Source organism: Narcine bancroftii, chromosome 5 (assembly GCF_036971445.1).
Source record: "Narcine bancroftii isolate sNarBan1 chromosome 5, sNarBan1.hap1, whole genome shotgun sequence".
Taxonomy (NCBI): Eukaryota; Metazoa; Chordata; class Chondrichthyes; order Torpediniformes; family Narcinidae; genus Narcine; species Narcine bancroftii.
Genome location: NC_091473.1, coordinates 240,628,737 through 240,648,324, shown reverse-complemented (window position 1 = coordinate 240,648,324; position 19,588 = coordinate 240,628,737). Strand labels below are relative to the sequence as shown.

Sequence of the window (19,588 nt, the reverse complement as noted above, 5' to 3'; positions counted from 1 at the left end):
ATTCACTCATTTGGTCAATGGATTCAGGCTACCTAAAACCTATGTAAATACACAGCCCCCTGTATGAGAACATACAAAACTGCAGATAGAGTTATATAGCATGGAACAGGCCCTTGAAGCCATGCTGACCAAGTTGGCAGACTGGGCTAGTCCCATTTTCCTGCTTTTGGGGCCTAAGCCCTTCCAATTTATACATCCACCCAGATGCTTTTCGAATGCTATAATTTACCTGCTTCTATAAACTTAGTCTGGCAACTCATTCCAGATGCAAACTACTTTCTGAGTGTAAAGAAAAACATTCCCTAAAGTCCCACTTAAATCTCTCCCCTCTCCCCTCTATCCTCGGCCATCCCATCTTAGAATCACCTACCCTGGAGAAAGGACTGCGAGCGTTCACTTTATCCAAGCCCTAAATGCTGGGATCTGAAACCAAAACCAACACTATACGAATCCAGTATCTGTAGTGGAAGGAGCACGACATATTGCCTCCAGTCAATAGCAGTGCATGTGGTGTGTAATGCAAATTTGTATTATCGTGCCTCCCAAGTTCATTTCCACAGGGTTCAATGGCATGAGCTCCTAAGGCACAGTACAAACATTGTTTTTACTGTATCATTTGTGCTGCCAACTGGATATGAATTTTCAAGCATGTAGCATTTGTTTTTCAGTTGTGACTTAACTGGCGATAGGTCTGGTTGAACCTGTATAGAAGCTATTACTGCTCATTTTACTGGTAAAATCAAGCTGTAAATGGATGATGCATTTTTCCTCAATTGTTTTCTAGAGGTGTGATCAAGACAGTATCAATTTCCAACCTGATTAGGACAGTGGAAGAAAGTTCCCCCTCAGTCTGACAGTTTTCAGATTTCTTGTCAGTGGGCATAAATGACATCACATCCAACCATACGATTATTTTTCCTGCGGGTGAGGCAGAATATAGGAGCTGGGGGGTGATGTTGAGACTGTTTAAGGCATTAGTGAGTCCAAGTTTGAAGTATTGTGTGCAGTTCTGGTCTCCAAATTATAGGAAGGATATGAATAAGGTTGAGAGGGTGTAAAGAAGGTTTACGAAAATGTTGCCTGGATTGCAGTATCTTGAATATGGAGAAAGATTGAGTAGACTAGGACTTTATTCATTGGAGCGTAGAAGGTTGAGAGAGAATTTAATAGAGGTAGTTAAAATTATGAAGGGAATAGATAGAGTAGATGTAAATAGGCTCTTTCCCTTGATGGTAGGGGAGATTGGAACAAGGGGTCATAAGTTAAGGATTAGGGGGCAAAACTTTAGGAGGAAGCTTCTTCACTCAGAGAGTGGTGGCTGAGTGGAATGATCTTCTGGAATAGGTAGTTGTGGCAGGATCAATTATGTCATTTAAGAGGAGGTTAGATGAGTGCATGGATATGAGGGGTTTAGAGGGTTATGAGCAGGGAGTGGGTAGGTGGAACGTGGAATTCACGTAAATCTGTGCGGACTAGAAGGGCTGATATGGCCTGTTTCCGTATTGTAAATTTTATATGGTCATATTGGCAGTGCAAAAAAATAATTCAACGTAAACATGTAAACAAATAAAGAGATGTAAACAAACTGACAGTGGCAATACGGGGAAAAAAATCAATAAATTGCAATCGGAAGAGTCCTTAAATGGATCCCTGATTGAATTTGTCATTAAGGAGTCTGATGGTGGAGGGGTAGCAGCTGTTCCTGAACTTGGTGGTGCGAGTCTCGTGACACCTCTACCTCTTTCCTGATGGTAGCAGTGAGAACAGAGTGTATGGTTGCTGGGTGTGACCCCGGTAGATGCTCTTGATGGTGGGGAATGTCCTAGACTGAATGTATGCGACCTTTTGCGGGGCTTTATAGTATAGATTATTTAAATCAGGATTTATGTACAATAAAGATAATGTTTGGCAAAATGCCACATAAATTTTATGCTGCGAAGGAGGTGGGGATTCATGTTTAATATAGACATATAAAAGATACAAAATATCTTCCAACTTAAACAATGGCCCCCTCTGGTGGTATGGTAGATGAACAACAGTAATACTAAATTACAGAAAGGGGATCATGAAAATGAGTTTGTCACATACATTAAAAATACACAGTAAATGCTAGACAAACTCAGACTGTCTCACAGTGACCATAGGAAGTGGATATACTGCTGACATTTTGGGTATGAGCCCTTCTTCAACGTATAAACAAAAACAGGCAGGCAACTTATTAAACACTGAGAGAGAAAGGTGGAAGAGAGAGAGGAAGGGGGAAGAGTCCAGTTGAACAAACAAGAGGTGTTAAGAGAAAAGGAGAGAATTTATTTTGCCTCTGTGAAAGGAAGCAGAGGTAAAAGGGAAGAGAGAGAGAACAAACTGGACAAAAGGAGATGGGACGATGAAGATGGTGGTGGGATGGAGTGGCGGTTAACAGAAACTGGAGAAGTCAGTGTTAATCCCATCCAGTTGGAAGGTGCCCAGACATAAGATGAGATGTTGTTCCTCCAATGTGCGGGTGGTCCCAGTCTGGCAGTGCAAGAGAATGGGGTGGGCAATTGAAATGGGTGGTCACTGGGAGATCCGTGCTATTGTAGCAGTCAGAGGTGAGGAACTCAACGAAGCAATCTCCAAATCTGTGCCCAGTCTCTCTGATGTAAAGGAGACCACTGTGTCATATACATTACATTGCCCAATGTACATATGCACCAAAATTCTTGCTGAAGCTGAACAGTTAACTTTGTTATAAAATAAACATACTAAATACTGTACTTAATTGAATTGAAAAGACAATAACTACATAAAAAGGATAATAAATATTCATGGCTATCCTGGTGCAAAAAAGTGCTATCAATAGTGCAGGTAATCCTTTTGTGTTGTTGGCACAGTCCGTGATTTGTGTAACCTGAGGAGGTTTGACAGCCTGATAGCTGTTGGAATATCCTGGTCTTGAACCATGAGGTGCTGGCTTCAGTCTGAAGGTAGCAGTGAGAAAGGCCCTTTGAACTTCTGTAGAAATTTTCTCAAATTTGTAGAATGTATAAAGGTTCTTCAGTCAGAATTCCCTTACATTAAGGCAATAGATTGGATTAGATGATGCACATGGAAATTAATAAAGCAATTTGAGGAAAAAATTCATGAGGCCCATCTGTCGACAGTAAAGTAGGAGACATGAACAACAAAACTTTAGCTGCTGCATAGGATAGCACATGAGATTTTCAACCTCAGAATTGTGACCTCGGTTCCCACCTTGCTTCATATTTTTACAAAGACTGTGGGAATATAAAACTTGCTACAAGTTGAGGAATTAGCACAAATGTATTAAAAGGAAAGCTACTAGAGAGAGGCATGGACAGAAGATTACGCTGGATGGGTTTGGTGAAGTAGTAAGCAAGGAGCTTTGTTTGGAGCATAAACACTGGCAAGGTGGCTGAATGGTGTATCCCTGTGCTGTAAATTCTACGCGTCTCCCAGCACATTCACCTGCACTCATTTGGACTTGAACACAGCAGCTGATGGACAACTGATGCACTGCTCTTTTGTGTTGTCTTTCACAGTTTGTCTGCACTGTGATTGCGATTCTGCTCCATTTCTTCTACATGTGCACCTTCGCCTGGATGCTCTTGGAAGGGCTACACATTTACCGTATGTTAACTGAAGTCCGTGATATCAACTACGGCCCTATGAGGTTCTACTACATGATTGGTTGGGGTGTTCCTGCCTTCATTACAGGTACTTGATTTTTATAGTAGTTTTTGAAATAAGGAACAAATTATGAGCCCTAAATGAAATAACCCACTCTCACAATAAACCACCCACTTTCCAAATTTCATTTACTGTCGGAATTCATGTGCAAATCCACAACAGTTATAATGTAATCAGTTGAGTTTATGGTTTTCTGGTTTTGCACAATACGTTCACCATATGCTTTCTGTTCTTAAAATTTTCTGATCAAAAATGAACCAATCAGTCGGCAGAAAAGAACTTGCTGTGATTTTTGGACCTTTTCCATTTGTTATGTGTGTCACATGATCAATGCATTTATTTTGCTTTTTCAATTGAGTACTTTTCCAAGATATAATGGTGAAATGGAGGCTTCAAATTGCTATATTTTCATTGATAGTCCAAGCTAATTGTCATACATTCAGACTTTTTGAAAATATCAAATCATTGCAAAGACAAAAAGAACTTGAATTTAGCTCCTTGCTGCCCTTCATTCATTCAACCAAGTAAATATATTTCCTTCTCTTGATCCAGTTACATTCTGAGAGAAGTGTGGTTCTGTGGATAGCCACTTACAAAATAAGAGTTGTTGGTCTTAAGTTTTAGTCCCATGAAAGGGGATGGGGAGATCACCATATAGAATCATGGGAATGAAGCTTGCTTTAGTAATTAAAGCCAATAGTGTGCAAGAATTTAACTGCTAGATGTCCCCATTCCCGTACTTTGATGAAATTTAAACCCGTGGAGATGAATAAATCCGGCAGCGATATTTTGCAATGCATTTAACGCTAGCAGCTGAAAATAAATTTCACTGCATGAATTGAAAATTTGTGGCAGTAGCCCAGATGGTGTCCAAGGCATCAACAATGTTCGTGCTACTCAATAAAATTTAAAGATCAGTTCTGAAGTTTGCAAGTTATTGCAAATCTGGTCTACACAGTGGATTGATTTCCTGATAATATGGCAAATCGAAACACCTCACAATACTGTTCAGTGCCACTCACTCACATGTAGAGGTCGCTTTGCAAAATGTAAGTGATGGGGTTTTTATTGAAATTTTGCAATGCCAAGCTATAATACCAAATAATAATTATAAAAGTTTAATTTTATTGTGGTTTATTAATTTCTTCCCCAAAATCTCTATTAAAATCATAGAATTTGGAACTTTGAGGTGGCCTGTTATATTCACAGATGTTTCATAAGTAAAACAGCAACTCCTAGCTCCAAAGATAACATTACAGGAAAGGAAATTCACTATAGAATACCTGTCTTTAGTATTGGGAATAGTCAGTAAAGGACAGGAACTGGGTAATATTTCTCGTATCTACTCATGTAATTGTCAAATTTTTTGGACTAATTGGGAGTGAGGGTGGGGGTTAAGGACATCGGGATTTCAGAAGAGCGGACAGCCAGGGTGAGGGTCCGCGATCGGGGCATCGGGAGCTCTAGTGGGCGGGCAGTCTGGGCGTCAGGAACTTGGCTGGATGCCAGTCGGAGTCAAAAAAAAGGGAGGGAGGGCAATTTTTACACGGGTCATATGAAAACACGATTTTTGGACCAAAGGTGGTTGGGGGGGGGTGGGAGGGGAGAGGGAATAGGTTCGACTATTATACAGTATTGATGATTACATGAGTGTATAGGGTAGATCCATTATACATTGCAACCCACTACCCACCCCTCCGATCCATATACAAAAGTGAACAATAAACTTGTAGGATGAACTCAGCAGTTCATGCATTATCCATGGAAAGCAATAGGCAATTGCTGTTTCGGGCTGGAACCCTTCATCACGTTTTCCCGGAAGAGTTTCCTGATGAAGGTTCTAATCCAAAATGCTTTCCAAGGGTGCTCCATGACCTCCTGGGTTCCTCCAGTACTTTTGTATGTTTCTCTAGTTCCCCTGCATCTGTAGACTCCTCGGTTTTCCTGAACGATAAGCTTCTCTGGTTTTGACTATTGCATTCTAAACTGCTTCTTTGGATCTGACTCTACTTGCAGGCTTGGCCGTTGGTCTTGATCCTGAGGGCTATGGTAATCCTGATTTCTGCTGGCTTTCCATCTATGACACTTTAATATGGAGTTTTGCGGGCCCCATATTAGCAGCAGTTTCTGTAAGTTTATCAAGCCAAAGCAACCAAAAACCCAGTCAACTCTACCCAAACCATCATGCCAATGAGTGTTGTCTCAGTATATTTTGAAATAGGTTTTCTGTGGGATTTGGAAATAGTTTTTGCAGCTGATGTGATGTTAGTAGCAGTTATCTTAATGGCTTTCCATATGTGAAAGCTGTACAGACATTGGTTAAGCTAGCCATTCTCAACCTTTTTTTTGGCTATGGGCCCCTTCAATCTCTGCTCAAAGTTTATGTCCCCCCCCCCCCCCCCCCACCCCTTCCCTGTGAAGTAGTCGTTTATTTGGTTTCTTCTCTACTTCTATCAACTACAGAAAATTTTATGATTTGAATCCTTAGCCATCCTTAAATGTAAAAACATAGAAATGCAGCTCAGCCGGTGTCACAATTTCCATAAGAGGTAAAATATTACCAACATTTGAGTCCTGATTCTAATAGACTGAGAAAGGTTCAGGCCCAAAACGTCAGTAATATAGCTTTATTGGATGCTGCAAGACCAATCCAGCATTTCTGAGTGTTTTTACTTTAACCACAGCATCTGCAGACTTTCATGTTTCACCCCCCCACCCCCCCCATAAATGTGTTGTGGTGCCCATTGAGAATGGGGGTTGGACCACACTTGATGTAGAGTGTGTAGTTTTGGTTGCACAGCTATCAGAATGATGTCTTTAAGCTGGAGAGGATGCCAAAAATATTCATAAGTATGTTACCAGGACTGGAAGGCACGACCTATAAGCACTGGATAGGGCTTTTGTGCCTGAGTCTGAGAGCTGACCCAGTAAGTGGTGTTTAAAAGCATTAGGGGCATAGATCAGGTGAATAGTATGATCGTCTTTTTCCCATAATAGGGAAGTCTGCTAGGGAATAAATTTAAGGCGAGTGAAAAAATATAAACATGACCTGAAGGGCATCTTTTTCACACAGCGGGTGGTGGGCTTTCAGAACGAGCTGACAGAGGTGGGTAAGACAACTACAATTAAAAGGCATTTAGACAGGTATGAAAGGTTTATCAAGCAAATGAGGCCAGCTTGGTCAGCATGGAGGAGTTGGGCAGATGTACCTGCTTCTGCCCTGTATCATTCAATGTAAAGGCAGAAACAAGAACGGCCCACTTACTCCATTGGTAATGATTTACTCCTTATAATTGCATGCTCACTGTTCAGACTCTTTAGAATACTTCACCTTTATTCAAATTTGTTGAATCCTACAGTATTACAGCATGTAAATATGCAGTCTCAGTTATGATACATAAAGAGGGTGACTAGTTCACACACCAAGCTCCCACAAATGTCGCCCATTTTTTAAAGATTTGTATGCGACAGAATGAGAACCAGGAAGTTTTGGAGTTTTCTCCTTTAATCCTGTTTTCATTTTTTTTTAAATTTTCTTTCTGAAAACTTCCATCAATCATTAAATCACTTCTGAAGTCTTGTTTGATCACTGTAATTTTATTCTTAAGACACATTTCACTGCTAGAGTAAAGTTTCTTTTCCAGATTAATAATTTAGATTTTAGTTGCATGGTAAAATTAATTTCTATGAAGAACATAACAAGGTATGTTTTCCAAGGTACTTTTTAGATATTTCATATTGTGGTGTTTTTCACAATTTTCAATCGGTCTCTTTCATTGTGGCCAAGAGTAGCACAGCATGTTGAGGAGCAGTAAATTAGTGGATCTCAAGAAGTGTACTCAAGATCGTATTAATCCAATGTTGCAACTGAAGCTTTAATGCAATTGTGAAGCTTTGAATAAAGTTTCCTTCCTATGTACAGTGAAGTATAGTTATTTTGTTATGTCTTTATTTATTTAAAAATTCAGATTTCACTTAAGATTTAATAATGTTGTTTTGAATATGCATCTGAAAGAGTTAGGAAATGCCAAAGAGTAATGCTCAGTTGCTCAAATGTTACTTGTACATTGTAAATATTCTATCTTGTGTCTTTAGATGAACGTTTTCCTGTATATTCTATCAGCCAAAGCTTCCTGCAGACCAAGACACCAAGGTTTTGAGAAGAAGGGGACTGTGTAGGTATTCTTGAAGTCTTTCATAAAAAAAGTTGCCCTTATAAAACAGGATTTTTATTGTAATCAAAATAAATTAAGGTAGAAGCATGTAAAACAAAGTGATACAAAGGAATTATTCAAACAAGGAACAAGGGGGAGAAGTTAAATGTACACTACACCAGGCTATATTTCTTTTTCAACTCCCAAATTTTCGATCCATACGTTCAGAGGAATTCAAAAACAAAATCATGAAAGAAATGGAATTATTTAATAATATTGGATCATTTGGTCCTCCTTCCTCAATTAGCATTAATCTTAAATGTCCAAGAGGTGAAATTCGACATGTTGAGTCAAATTGGCGGGAAGCATCAAATCTTCCTTTCTATTTTGATCAAAAGGGGGAAAAAAAATTAAACAAGGGGTATATGGAATCCCACTTCAAGCTTAGCCATTTTATGGCTCTTGCATAAACTCTGAATCATGGTTTATGTCAGGCATGTCACTCAGTGAACAAAATCCTGAGTCTCCTGACCAGAAATGTCCTGAGCAAAGTTAGGAACTCCATTGGTGCACTCACCCTCCTCCACTTATCCCTCTCAGTAAATCAGACAACTTAGAAATTTAGCCTTTATTTTACCAGAATGTATGTATACACCTGGCACTTGACATGAATGTAAGACCATTTGTTGCAATAACATTATAAAGCAGATGTAAATTTAGATGCTTTTGTCAACAGAGTAGTTATAACTCACACTGTTGAATGTTTTAATAGATCTGGATTGCGTACAGCATTTGTGGTACTACTGCTTGTCAGTACCACATGGCTCTTGGCCTTGCTTGCCGTGAACAGTGACACCATTATTTTCCACTACCTCTTCGCTGGCTTTAATTGTCTCCAGGTAACGTTCCCCTTTATTCACCAATAATCCAGAGCTGCAGTGATCATTTTAGGAATTCACATTTTGATTTAAATAGATACATTTTAAACTTTAGACATACAGCAGGGTAACAGGCCCATTCGGCCCACGAGACTGAGCCACTTAATTGACCTACATTCCCAGTACATTTTGAACATTGGGAGGAAACTGGAGTGCCCAGAGGAAACCCATGCAAGCACAGGAGAACATACAAACTCCTCACAGACAGCACTAGATTCAAACCCCAGTCGTTGGCACAGTAAGAGCATTGCACTAACCACAATGCTAACTGTGCTGCTCCAGTTCTTCCACTTCCTATTCTATTTTGTCGTTTCCCTTGAAGATTTACACTTGTTAAAATGCTTTTCACTTTGTAAGACTACTAGATTAACTAGTCATGCACCGCATAATGTCTGTTCTGGCAACGTCCAACCGCATATACACATTCTTGGTCCCATAAGGTTATAATAGATTGTCCATTGCTTATTTCTGTATTTATGGCGTGTATATCTTTGTTACAAATTGAAATCAGTATGAGTTAATGATTTAATTGAAGCAAGGCAATTATCTGGTTACGTCCACTATGTCCTGTTGTCCGATTGGAAAACGGGACATAGGGGACATAACTGAATAATATGATGGTCGCATTACATCCTATTTCACAGAATGTATCATGCTCATTAAGCGACACGTGACTGTATTTTAATTGCGTGATTGTTTCATAATCGGATTCGAGCCTCAAGTGTGCAAACTATATTTCACTCAGCTACGTTCCTGAGGTGCTATTTTGAAAGTACAGTTTATTGTTCTGCAAATTTTAAATAGTCGTAAATAGCACTAATTTATTTTTCAGTAACTGTTTTATTGGAAGTTGCAAGAGTAAATTATTTTTACCTTTGAGGAATCCTGAAGGAAATGATCTGATAGAAGACACGGAGTTCACATTTATCAGCTAGTACAGTAACTATGCAGCTGCTTTGTACTAACACCCTTCTTGTTTCTAGGGCCCATTCATCTTCATCTTCCACTGTATCCTCAACAAGGAAGTAAGAAAAGCTTTTAAGTATGTCTTCAGTAAGAAGAATTCGGATGACACTGCAGTCATGACAAAATCAACACTGGTATCAGTTAGTTGAAGTTTCTTTTTGTTTTCCCCTTCATGCATTTACTTTCTGACTGAAATGTTAATCCAAATAAACTAGGATCTAATAATCTCATACTTTCCTTAACAAAACAATGGCTTTCATGGAAATTCGATGTGCATAAATAGTGTAAGATAGGGCGCTGTCCAATTCAAGTTTGCCCCGCCATTCAATCAATTCATGATTGAATGGTGGAGAAAACTCAATGGGCTGAATAGCCTATTTCTATTCCTATGTTTTATGGACTCAGTACCTTCAGATTCTAAAAGTAAAATCTGAAGAATTTTTATAATCATTGGTATTTTAAGAGGATGCAAATAGCATTGGCAGATTTTTCACCTGTTCTTTAAAGACAGCACAGGTATAATACCACGCCGGCATTATGGCTGTTTGGATTTCAGAAATCCATCCCTATGGTATTTACAAATTACCACTCAAGAATTTGATATATGAAATGAAATTTGCTCTTTGAGAATTCATGTGGGTGCATGTATAGAAATAATAAATTTGTAGATAAACAATTAGTTTTTAAACTTTTCCCAATGCATGTGCAGATGGTGCAACTTGGCGTTAAGGAAAATTGTAATTCCCACCATTTTCTAGGAACTGTTAGGTCTGCTTTGTTCATGAATGAGTGAGACAAACACCAGGCTGAGTCGAAATCAGGGTTCTTTGTTCTTTATTACCGGATTGTAACACTTGCGACCAACAAAGTTAGTCGGAGAATGCATTCTGCCGTTATCAGCAAAATGGTGATTTTTTATACCCTTGGATACATGCTTAGAACATCATCATATCATTACTTGTCCAATGACTAAAACTGTTGCTATCCTTTCCCTGCTAGCTTCCTGCCTCTCAATCCATCAATGTCTCTCTTAAACTGTTGCTATCCTTTCCCTGCTAGCTTCCTGCCTCTCAATCCATCAATGTCTCTCTTATCTTGTAAGTACAAGGATGCATTCTGTTACTCCTTAGTACTGGGTGACTCCTTCTCCGGTCCCATCTCATGATGTTTTACCTTACAGAACTCAATCCCCAATAACGTGGGAATCACCTGTGAAGTATCAAAACTTCTAGATGTCCGTTCAAACTCGCATCCTGATTTTTCTTCCATTGATGTTAAGCACCCAAAACATTATATTTTGGAAATAAGCATACATTGCAAATGCTTTGGCTTCTTTGAACTTGATATGTGTAAAAGGCTATGTTTTGGGCAGGCATTGGCCATTGTGGCATTAAGAAGCTGTCATAAAAGTGACATGAAATGCAACTGGGGAAAACTCTCCATTGTCTGTTCATCTAAAGGGTGATAGTTGTGATTATTAGAAGCTGTAATCCCACTCCAAAGACATCAGTGCAGAAGCTCCTCAGGGCAGTGTCTTTGATCCAACCACCTTTTGTTCTAGAAATAATCTTCCCTTCCTCAAAAGATTAGAAGTAACAATCTTCACCCACACTTGCTTGCACAGGGTTCAATTCTACTTGCAACATCTCAGATAATAAGCAGGCATACAGCAAGATCTGAATGATATTTACACTTGGCCTGAAATTTGGGATACAATTTGAGACACAGTGCCAGTTACTGAATATCTTTAAAGAGAATGATTCTCCCCTTGATATTCACTGTTGAATTTCACATTCAACACCATGGTATTTGAGTGGGTTGTCAAATTTTCCAGAAACATAACTGTATCAATCACATAAAAACTGTGACTATGAGTGTAGACCAGTGGCTGGGTCTTTCTATTTGAGACCTACCTCCTGAATCTTTTCCACGTTCTGCGCAAGGCATGAATTAGGAACGTGATGGAATGCTGGGTAACTATAGCACTGACAATACTCAAGCAGCTCAGCAGCATCTGTGGGAAAAAAAATGTTAAACCTGTACTTGTTTCATTGTGGCTACAGTTTTTAACATCTCCTTAATTCTTAACTACAATGGTTCAAAAATGTGGTTCATCCCTTTAAGGGAAAATTGAGTGTCAATGGCTGTTCTTGACAGCGATGCCTCATCCCAGGAATGAGTAAAAACTAGAAGAATTTTGTTTGAAGGTTGATTTAAAATTATTAACTGTTTCTTGACTTTGATTTTAAACAGTCATTGTGTAATAACACATATATTGATGGCCGTGCCTATCGTTCAGCCTTTGGAGATTCAACCGGCTCGGTGAGCACTGCTTCGAGGTCAGGAAAGAGCCACAACAGCTACATTGCATTTGTTCTCAGGTAATATAGTAGGCTGATTACACTGTACTGTTAATATAGTGATTTAAACCACTGTCTAGCTTTCATTTCTAAAGAGCTCCCAATACAGTAAAAACCCTGGTATCCGCCACCTATGGGGATTGGTAGATGGCGGAGAAGTGAATTTTCTATTTGCTTGCGATTGTATGCTGTGTGATTGGCAAACTAACTGCTAGAGGCACCAATTTTAAATGTTCATATTTTTTACCTATTTATTTTCCACATTTTTTTTGCCAGTTGCTTGAACTCCAAAGAGCAGAAATTTAACTGTATTAAAATTCCCCAGAACAGGGTTTTGACCCAAAACCTCAACCATCCCTTTTCCTCCAAAATGGCACTTGACCTGCTCCAGTCGACTTGTCTGCAGTCGCTTTCATCTATTGTCTAAATTCTCAGTGGGCACATAAGCTCATGGGAAAAAAAAAATTATAATAGTTGCTGAGCCCATGCTGCTCTCATGGAACAGACTACTTCTGTAATCTCTAACTCCTTATCACTGAGAAGTCGTAACATTTGTTGTGCAGTCAGATCCTGTCTGCTCGAATGAATGGGAAGAATGGGTGATGAAGGTGTCTGTGTGGTTGCTTGCCCATTTTCAAGGTACAGTAAAATCCCCATTATATAGAATTCTAGCAGCTAGCAACCTCAAGCAACTGGCAACCCCCCCCCCCGAGAAAATAAATAATTAAAAATTAAATAAAAGTTTAAGATTGTAAAAATAATTGTTCTCTGAGGTAACACACAAATCTTTGGTGAAGATGGGACCAAATATTCAGCCAGTGGAGTGCCTTGGTCACGCTTCGCTCATTGCAGCTGTTTGAATAAAATGGCATCACCCAATGTGAAGAGCTGGTTGATACCATTGGCTGGCTGCTTAGTATGATCCTTTATCTCTGAACTTGGAGTGGGGGAGGGGAGAAGGGTTGTTGATTATCTACAGTGTTATTATTCACCTTTCGGGCAGCTCCATGGAGATGTAGCTACAGTTAAATATTTTCAAAGAATGTGCCCATATTTACAATATGTTGGTTTGAAAATCTGAAGGACTCTGAAAGATTATTATTTGAATTGAATTTATATTTATTTTTGACATTCCCATAACATTTTTCTTATCTTTCTTTCCTTTCTTTGATACTTTAGGGGAGGGATGAGGGTTTTTTTTTAAAATGTATGTACGCCACATTTGTACTTTATTTTATTTTAGTTTTATTGAATATGTATACATAGATGTGGTTTTTAAATAAAATGTAAAAAAAAAGAATGTGAATGAGAGTAAAGTAACATTCTTTAAGGTTTATAGATTAATGGAAGTAACATCTGTTCAGTGCAAGTACAGTGTGGTATTTTTGTCTTTTAAGCTGTTTATTCTTTGGCATTGTGTCTCAAGCCACAGGAAAATTTGCACATCCGGCATCTCCCAATCCTCATAGGGGTTTTACTGTACTATGTAGCCACCTATTAGTGTTGTCCCTAGCCACCATGTTGCTGATAATTCATTCTATCTTCTTCAGGGAAGAAGCTGCCTTGAATAACAGTAGCTCAAGTCAAGCTCACATTTCTCTCACTGACCATGCCACTTCATTATTTCATGAGATTAAGGCAAACCCAGATGGTAAGACCTCAAAATTTTTTGGTACTGTGCATCCTTCACTGGACAATTTAAAATCATGACTTCTATCTTTATAAACTCTTTCACAGCTAAGCAGAATGAGAATAGAATCAAAACATTAAACCAGAAGTTCCTGCTCAAGCAAGCATCATAACTACATAGTATGCTATTCTGTAAGAGAATTTTATTTTGAACTGGAATATAATTGGATGTTTTGCCCATTTTTAAAATCTCTGGTAATTTTGGGGGGCAAAAAGATTCAATTAATTGGAAAACAATTTTTCTTCAAAAAGGTTTACTTACTGAAAAAAAATTGAGGATTGTGAGAGACAGCTTCAAGCTGAACACAAAGATAATTTCAGATTTGCTGCACCACGTAGGAAGTTGGACAAACATGATTAACTTTTATTGAATTTAGCCTGTTTAATTGCACGATGATGCCAACACATTGCGTTAGTTCAACTGATCTAAACATGTCTTGCTGCTGATTCTCATTTGTACTCAGCATCTGATGCCTCTTATGTCAGTGTCCAACAATAGCCTGCCAACATTGATGGATTCCAGTTGCCCTGGTACCACTTTTCCATGGATGCAATGTCCAGGTGACACTTTCACTATGTTGGTCACTGACTGCATCAAGACCAGCAGGGAAGGAGTCCAAGTGCAGAAAATGAATCTTCAATGAAATACCATGCTTCATGTTTTTTTTTAAATGCTTGAAGTAGACTTAAAATATAACAGGAAATCACAAAAATAGATTTATAAGTGATGTTTGTGATCAGCAGCCTAAAATACAGCCAAAAATCGTAATCCTGGAGAAACTCACCAGGTCAAAGAGTATACTTTATATAGCAAAGATATCCTGGTCCCGGCTGCTGGCACTGTAACAGCGTTGTACTAACCATGCTGTTTGTTTATCACCTTGTACCTAGTCATGTGAGAAGGGTTCTTCTGTGAGCAGTCTTAAACAAGTTATCTCTAACAAACAGCCATATGAAGAACACTATTTACAGAGTATAATGTTTCAATGTAAAAAAAAATCAAGTACCGCATGACCTTACGGGGTTCATTCATGAGCCTGATGGCTGTTGGGGGGGAACTGTCTTTATCTTTGCTATTGGTGCCTGCCACATTGACCACCGCCAGTGGGCTGATAACGCCTCAAACCGTGCATCTTGGCGCCTCACAGTTTGGCGGGCAGCAACCTCCTTTGAAGAAGACCGCAGAGCCCACCTCACTGACAAAAGGCAAAGGAGGAAAAACCCAACACCCAGCCCCAACCAACCAATTTTCCCCTGCAACCGTGTCTGCCTGTCCCGCATCGGACTTGTCAGCCACAAACGAGCCTGCAGCTGACGTGGACTTTTTACCCCCTCCATAAATCTTCGTCCGCGAAGCCAAGCCAAAGAAAACAAAGATAAAGTACCATCTTTGACCTACTGAGTTTCTCTGGCATTGTGTTTGATTTCTTCATTGTCCATGTTATTTGTATAATCGGCTTCATAAATTGTGCTACGGTCACTCCAGTGCTTAAAAAAAAAACTTAATTCTGACTACTTTCTTGCTTTTCATATGAGGCAAAAGTAATCAACACCCTTCTGGACAATTAAGCAAATAACCACTTGAGTGACTGAGAAGCAGCTGAAGTATATATAATCTTGGGTAGCAACAGGTGTATTTGTATTTCCATATTCGGAATAACAACTGCTTGTACAATTATCCTGCTATTCAGGATATTTTGTATTTTTTCAGTCTCTATCTGGTGGATACATCCTCATAGGGAGGATTTGCATTGTTTTGGCCTTTACAAACAGTAAAGAAAATCCATAATTTTGTTACTTCACTACTTTAACAGAGCTTAAATCTGTCTTAATTCACCAAAGCATGAAGTTAATACATGAGAATTTGTAGTGTATGTAACGTACACTTCATGTGTGCCTTTTGGTGAAGTAGAACTTCTTATTGTTGTAAGTTACATTAAGACTCTGCTCCAGAACTGTATCTAAATCACTGCACAAACTGACAGCGAGACAGAACAATCCATTCATAGGTGATAATTCCGCAGCATACTCTTCCATTGAAGCTGATCTTTGATTTGTTGCATGATTGTTAATGAACGTGTTGTTTGTCTATAACAGAACATGATTCAGACTCAGATAGTGACCTTTCTTTGGAAGATGACCAAAGTGGATCTTATGCCTCCACTCACTCTTCTGACAGCGAAGAAGATGAGGAATATCGGGGAGAACCAGGCTGGGAGAATATTGTATCTCAAAATAATGAGAGACATCTTAATCACAGTATTCCAAAAGGTGACTATGAAACCACACAATTAACTTTTTACTTTACAATGATGAAAAAGTTAACAATAGTTCATGGATCCAGTTTCTGCTTCATTCTAGTGAATATAGTCAGTCAGACATCAACAAATAAAATCCTTTTAGCATTGTAATTTACAGAATGACAAAATATAAACATTGATTGCATTTTAATTTAAATGTAGACATAACTGGCCCTTTGAGCCCATGCCACCCAATTCACCTACAACCCTCGTACATTTTTTGAACAGTGGGAAGAAACCAGAGCACCTAGAGGAAAACGGGGAGAATATATAAACTCCTTACAGATAGCATACAATTCTAACCCGGCACTGTAAGAGCATTGCACTAACTGCCACTTATTTTATCAGCTTGTACCTATTAATGTAATAATGGTTCTTCTGTGACCAGTCTAACAGCCATAATAAAGAGCATAATTTACAGAATCTCTATGGAAAGAAAAGTCAACATTATCATGGTATTTATTCATGAGCATTATGGCTGTGGGGGAGAAACTGTCTTTGAGTCTTCTGGTGATGGGAGGAGGGGTGTGATGGGTCTGTCAACAATGTTAGCTACCTTGGATGGTGTTCATAGACGGGAAGGAAGTTTTTGTTATGCTCTGAGCTCGATTCACTGCTTCCAATCTTGGAACAAAGCAGTTCCCATAGCATCTACCAAGTATGCTTTGGATGGTGCACCTGGAGAATCGCAAGGCGACAAGACAAACTCCCTTAGTCTTTTAAGAAAGTAGAGGCATTGATGCTCTTTCTTAAGTGTCCTGTCAAGGTGCTTGTCCCAGATCAGGTCACTGGAGATCTTTATTCCTAAGAACGCTCTCTACTTTTGCACTAGTGTTGACTCTGCCTCCTCTCCTGGAATCAAGAGATAGATTGTTACCTTGGCACCATGCCACTAGACTTTCTAGCTCGTTCCTGATTTCCGTCTCATCATTTGATACTCGACTGTCTACCGTCATATCTTCAGCAAGTTTGATGAGAGTTGGAACAGTATGTAGCTGTACATGCAGTCCCCGGGCTACAGCAACTCGTACTTATGGATGGGCTGTTCCCCATTATCCACATATGCTTAATGCTACCTCATGAAAACTAAATAAGTACCTGTTCCCCCTTGCATACAAATTTGGCTTATGGACAGACCCAGTTAACAGAACTTGTTCATAACCTGAAGACTGACTGAATAGTCGAGGATGTAGAATATAGTGGGAGACTGAGTACACATCCTTGTTGAGTGTGATTGTGGAGGAGATGTTGTTACCTGTCTTTTCTGATAGTAATCTGTTTGACAGGAAGTTGATTTCTGAAATTACCGGGTTTATTACATTAAGATCCATTTAATATTTTAAAAGAGCAGTGTGATGTGTTTTTTAAAATATTTTCTGAGAATTTGTGTCAACATTGATTATTTGGAGGCCTTTGCAACCTCTCAATAACTGCATTAACTTTAATACTGCACCAGTCTATTCATTAATTACTTAGTCATACTAATGATATCAACAGTACACTAACCTATCAATGACTACATGATACTTTTGATATTGCAAACTGAACCAAGTAACTGGATTTCATGATGGGTATCAATATCCACCTCATACCCTAATTTCAAGGAAATAGCAGCTAAGTTACAGAGTTTAATTCTCCCAATGAAAAAACACTTCAGTCATTTTAAATGTTTAGAAAACATTCCTGTGATTCACACTCTCAAAGTAACCGTCCCCTTTATATTAACATTCATATGAAGAAGTTTCAAACAAAATTGTATTTTTCTAGTGGAAAACGTACCTGCTCATGTCACACCTTATTGGCCGGATGAATTTATCACAACGGCCAATGAAAGTGAATCAGGGAACCTGAAAGTTGAAACCGTGGCAAATATCGAGCTTCACCGAGAGAAGCTCAACCATGTGGATGAAAGGCCAAAGGAGAATGGAGACAATCCGTACAAAGAAAATGTATCGACATCATTGCCAAACCCAAGTGTGCAGCCTCAGAAAGGTATGTGTCAATCAAATTCACTTCACCTTGAAATGAGTGATTTGAAATTCTGTTGCACAATTCATGATGTTGCCATTATTTAAGATATTGATCCAGATTTTGGAGTGAGTTGAGCTTTTTCTGCTCAAACATAGACTCCCCAGTAGAAGATACTGCAATGAATCAGACAAATCTTCCCTCAGAAGTCTATTACCTTCATAAGGAACTTCGAAAGTCAAATTTACTATTGCCATCAAGTGTACACTCTACAAATTTTGCAAGGTTTCTGAGCAGCCAAAAGTGAATTCTGAAGTGCACTGATGCCAGAACTGTTCCTTTTAATTGTAAGAAAAGCAAAGAACCAACAGTGTGGTTCTTTGATGGTTCTAGTGAAGAGCTTTGAACTCAAATTTATGCTCATTTGGCATGATAGGTGTTATGGAAGTACTTGTCTACCCATTACTTTAAATATTAAAAACTGCAGTGACATTTAGCTCTTTTTGATCAAGTACTGTTTGTTCATTAATATACCTTAATTCAGTCACCTGCATTTATATGAATATTTGCACTGATGCCTGGAATAGAAGTCATTGTTTGCAATGAATTACAGAATATGTTGTCTTCCATTAAAATGTGCAGGAATTCTGAAAAACAAAGGATTACCACTGTTCTCAGAGAAGAATACAATCAATCGAATACATAATGAACTTTCCAACCATAAATCTGTCACTGTCTCCTCACGTGCATCTTCAATGGGATCAAGTGAAGGAAGTATGTCAGGTGTAACAAAGCTGAGGCAAACGACAGGAGAGCAGATGAATGGAGTGATGCCCATACCCATGAGCATTAAAACAGGCACAGTCGATGAAGATTCATCAGGCTCTGAGTGAGTATGACTTTTGTATACTCAGTGTGAGCTAATCTCAAAACACACACAAAAGGGTGAATGACCTGATCACAAAAGTATTACATAAGCTTGACAGGTCTGTTGTAATGGAGAAAAGGAGGATTTAATTGGTAAAGGTCCTGGAATCCAGTTTGAATCCAATGAAAAGTTAGTTTTGGTCCACATATTAAACAGCACCTTGCACTAGAATTATTATTTGCTATCTATAGTTGGACATTATTTTGCATGTCTCAGGATTATTGCTTTTCTTCCAGTGTGTTACATTAAATTGTGTATCTTATTAAGGAGTCATTCTTGATGTAATTTTCCAAATTCAAATGGCTCATGAATGAATACTGACAAGTCACTTGTGAAGAATGGTCACAAATATGCTCGAGAAACTCAGCCGGTCACACAATTTCCATAGGAAGTAAAAGGCGGTCAACGTTTCATGCCTGAGCCCTCAGTAATTAAATGGATTCTGCAGAGTTTCTTCACCACTTTTCTGTCCTGCACAAGACCCCCGTTTCAACCTCTGTAATTAAATGGATTCTGCAGAGTTTCTTCACCACTTTTCTGTCCTGCACAAGACCCCCGTTTCAACCTCTCTTCTTTACCTCCGATGAAAGTGGTC

General features: G+C 38.9%; 1 protein-coding gene across 6 annotated transcripts in view; it reads left to right on the top strand.

Annotated features, from left to right (window-relative positions):
• The window catches only part of celsr2 (cadherin, EGF LAG seven-pass G-type receptor 2), a 278,596-nt gene that overhangs the window by 254,369 nt on the left and 4,639 nt on the right, over positions 1-19,588 (top strand). For 4 of the 6 annotated variants that reach the window (XR_011358468.1, XR_011358469.1, XM_069941786.1 and 1 more), the window contains exons 25-34: positions 3,543-3,717; positions 5,707-5,819; positions 7,786-7,865; positions 8,617-8,743; positions 9,766-9,888; positions 12,002-12,129; positions 13,659-13,759; positions 15,895-16,068; positions 17,865-18,089; positions 18,708-18,954. Coding sequence is in view for 4 of the 6 variants with exons in the window: in XM_069941786.1 (XP_069797887.1) it covers positions 3,543-3,717; positions 5,707-5,819; positions 7,786-7,865; positions 8,617-8,743; positions 9,766-9,888; positions 12,002-12,129; positions 13,659-13,759; positions 15,895-16,068; positions 17,865-18,089; positions 18,708-18,954 (1,493 nt within the window). In the remaining 2 variants the exon portion in view is untranslated. Of the gene's footprint in view, positions 1-3,542; positions 3,718-5,706; positions 5,820-7,785; positions 7,866-8,616; positions 8,744-9,765; positions 9,889-12,001; positions 12,130-13,658; positions 13,760-15,894; positions 16,069-17,864; positions 18,090-18,707; positions 18,955-19,588 lie in introns of those variants that run through there. The other 2 variants (XM_069941787.1, XM_069941789.1) reach the window with 2 other exon arrangements.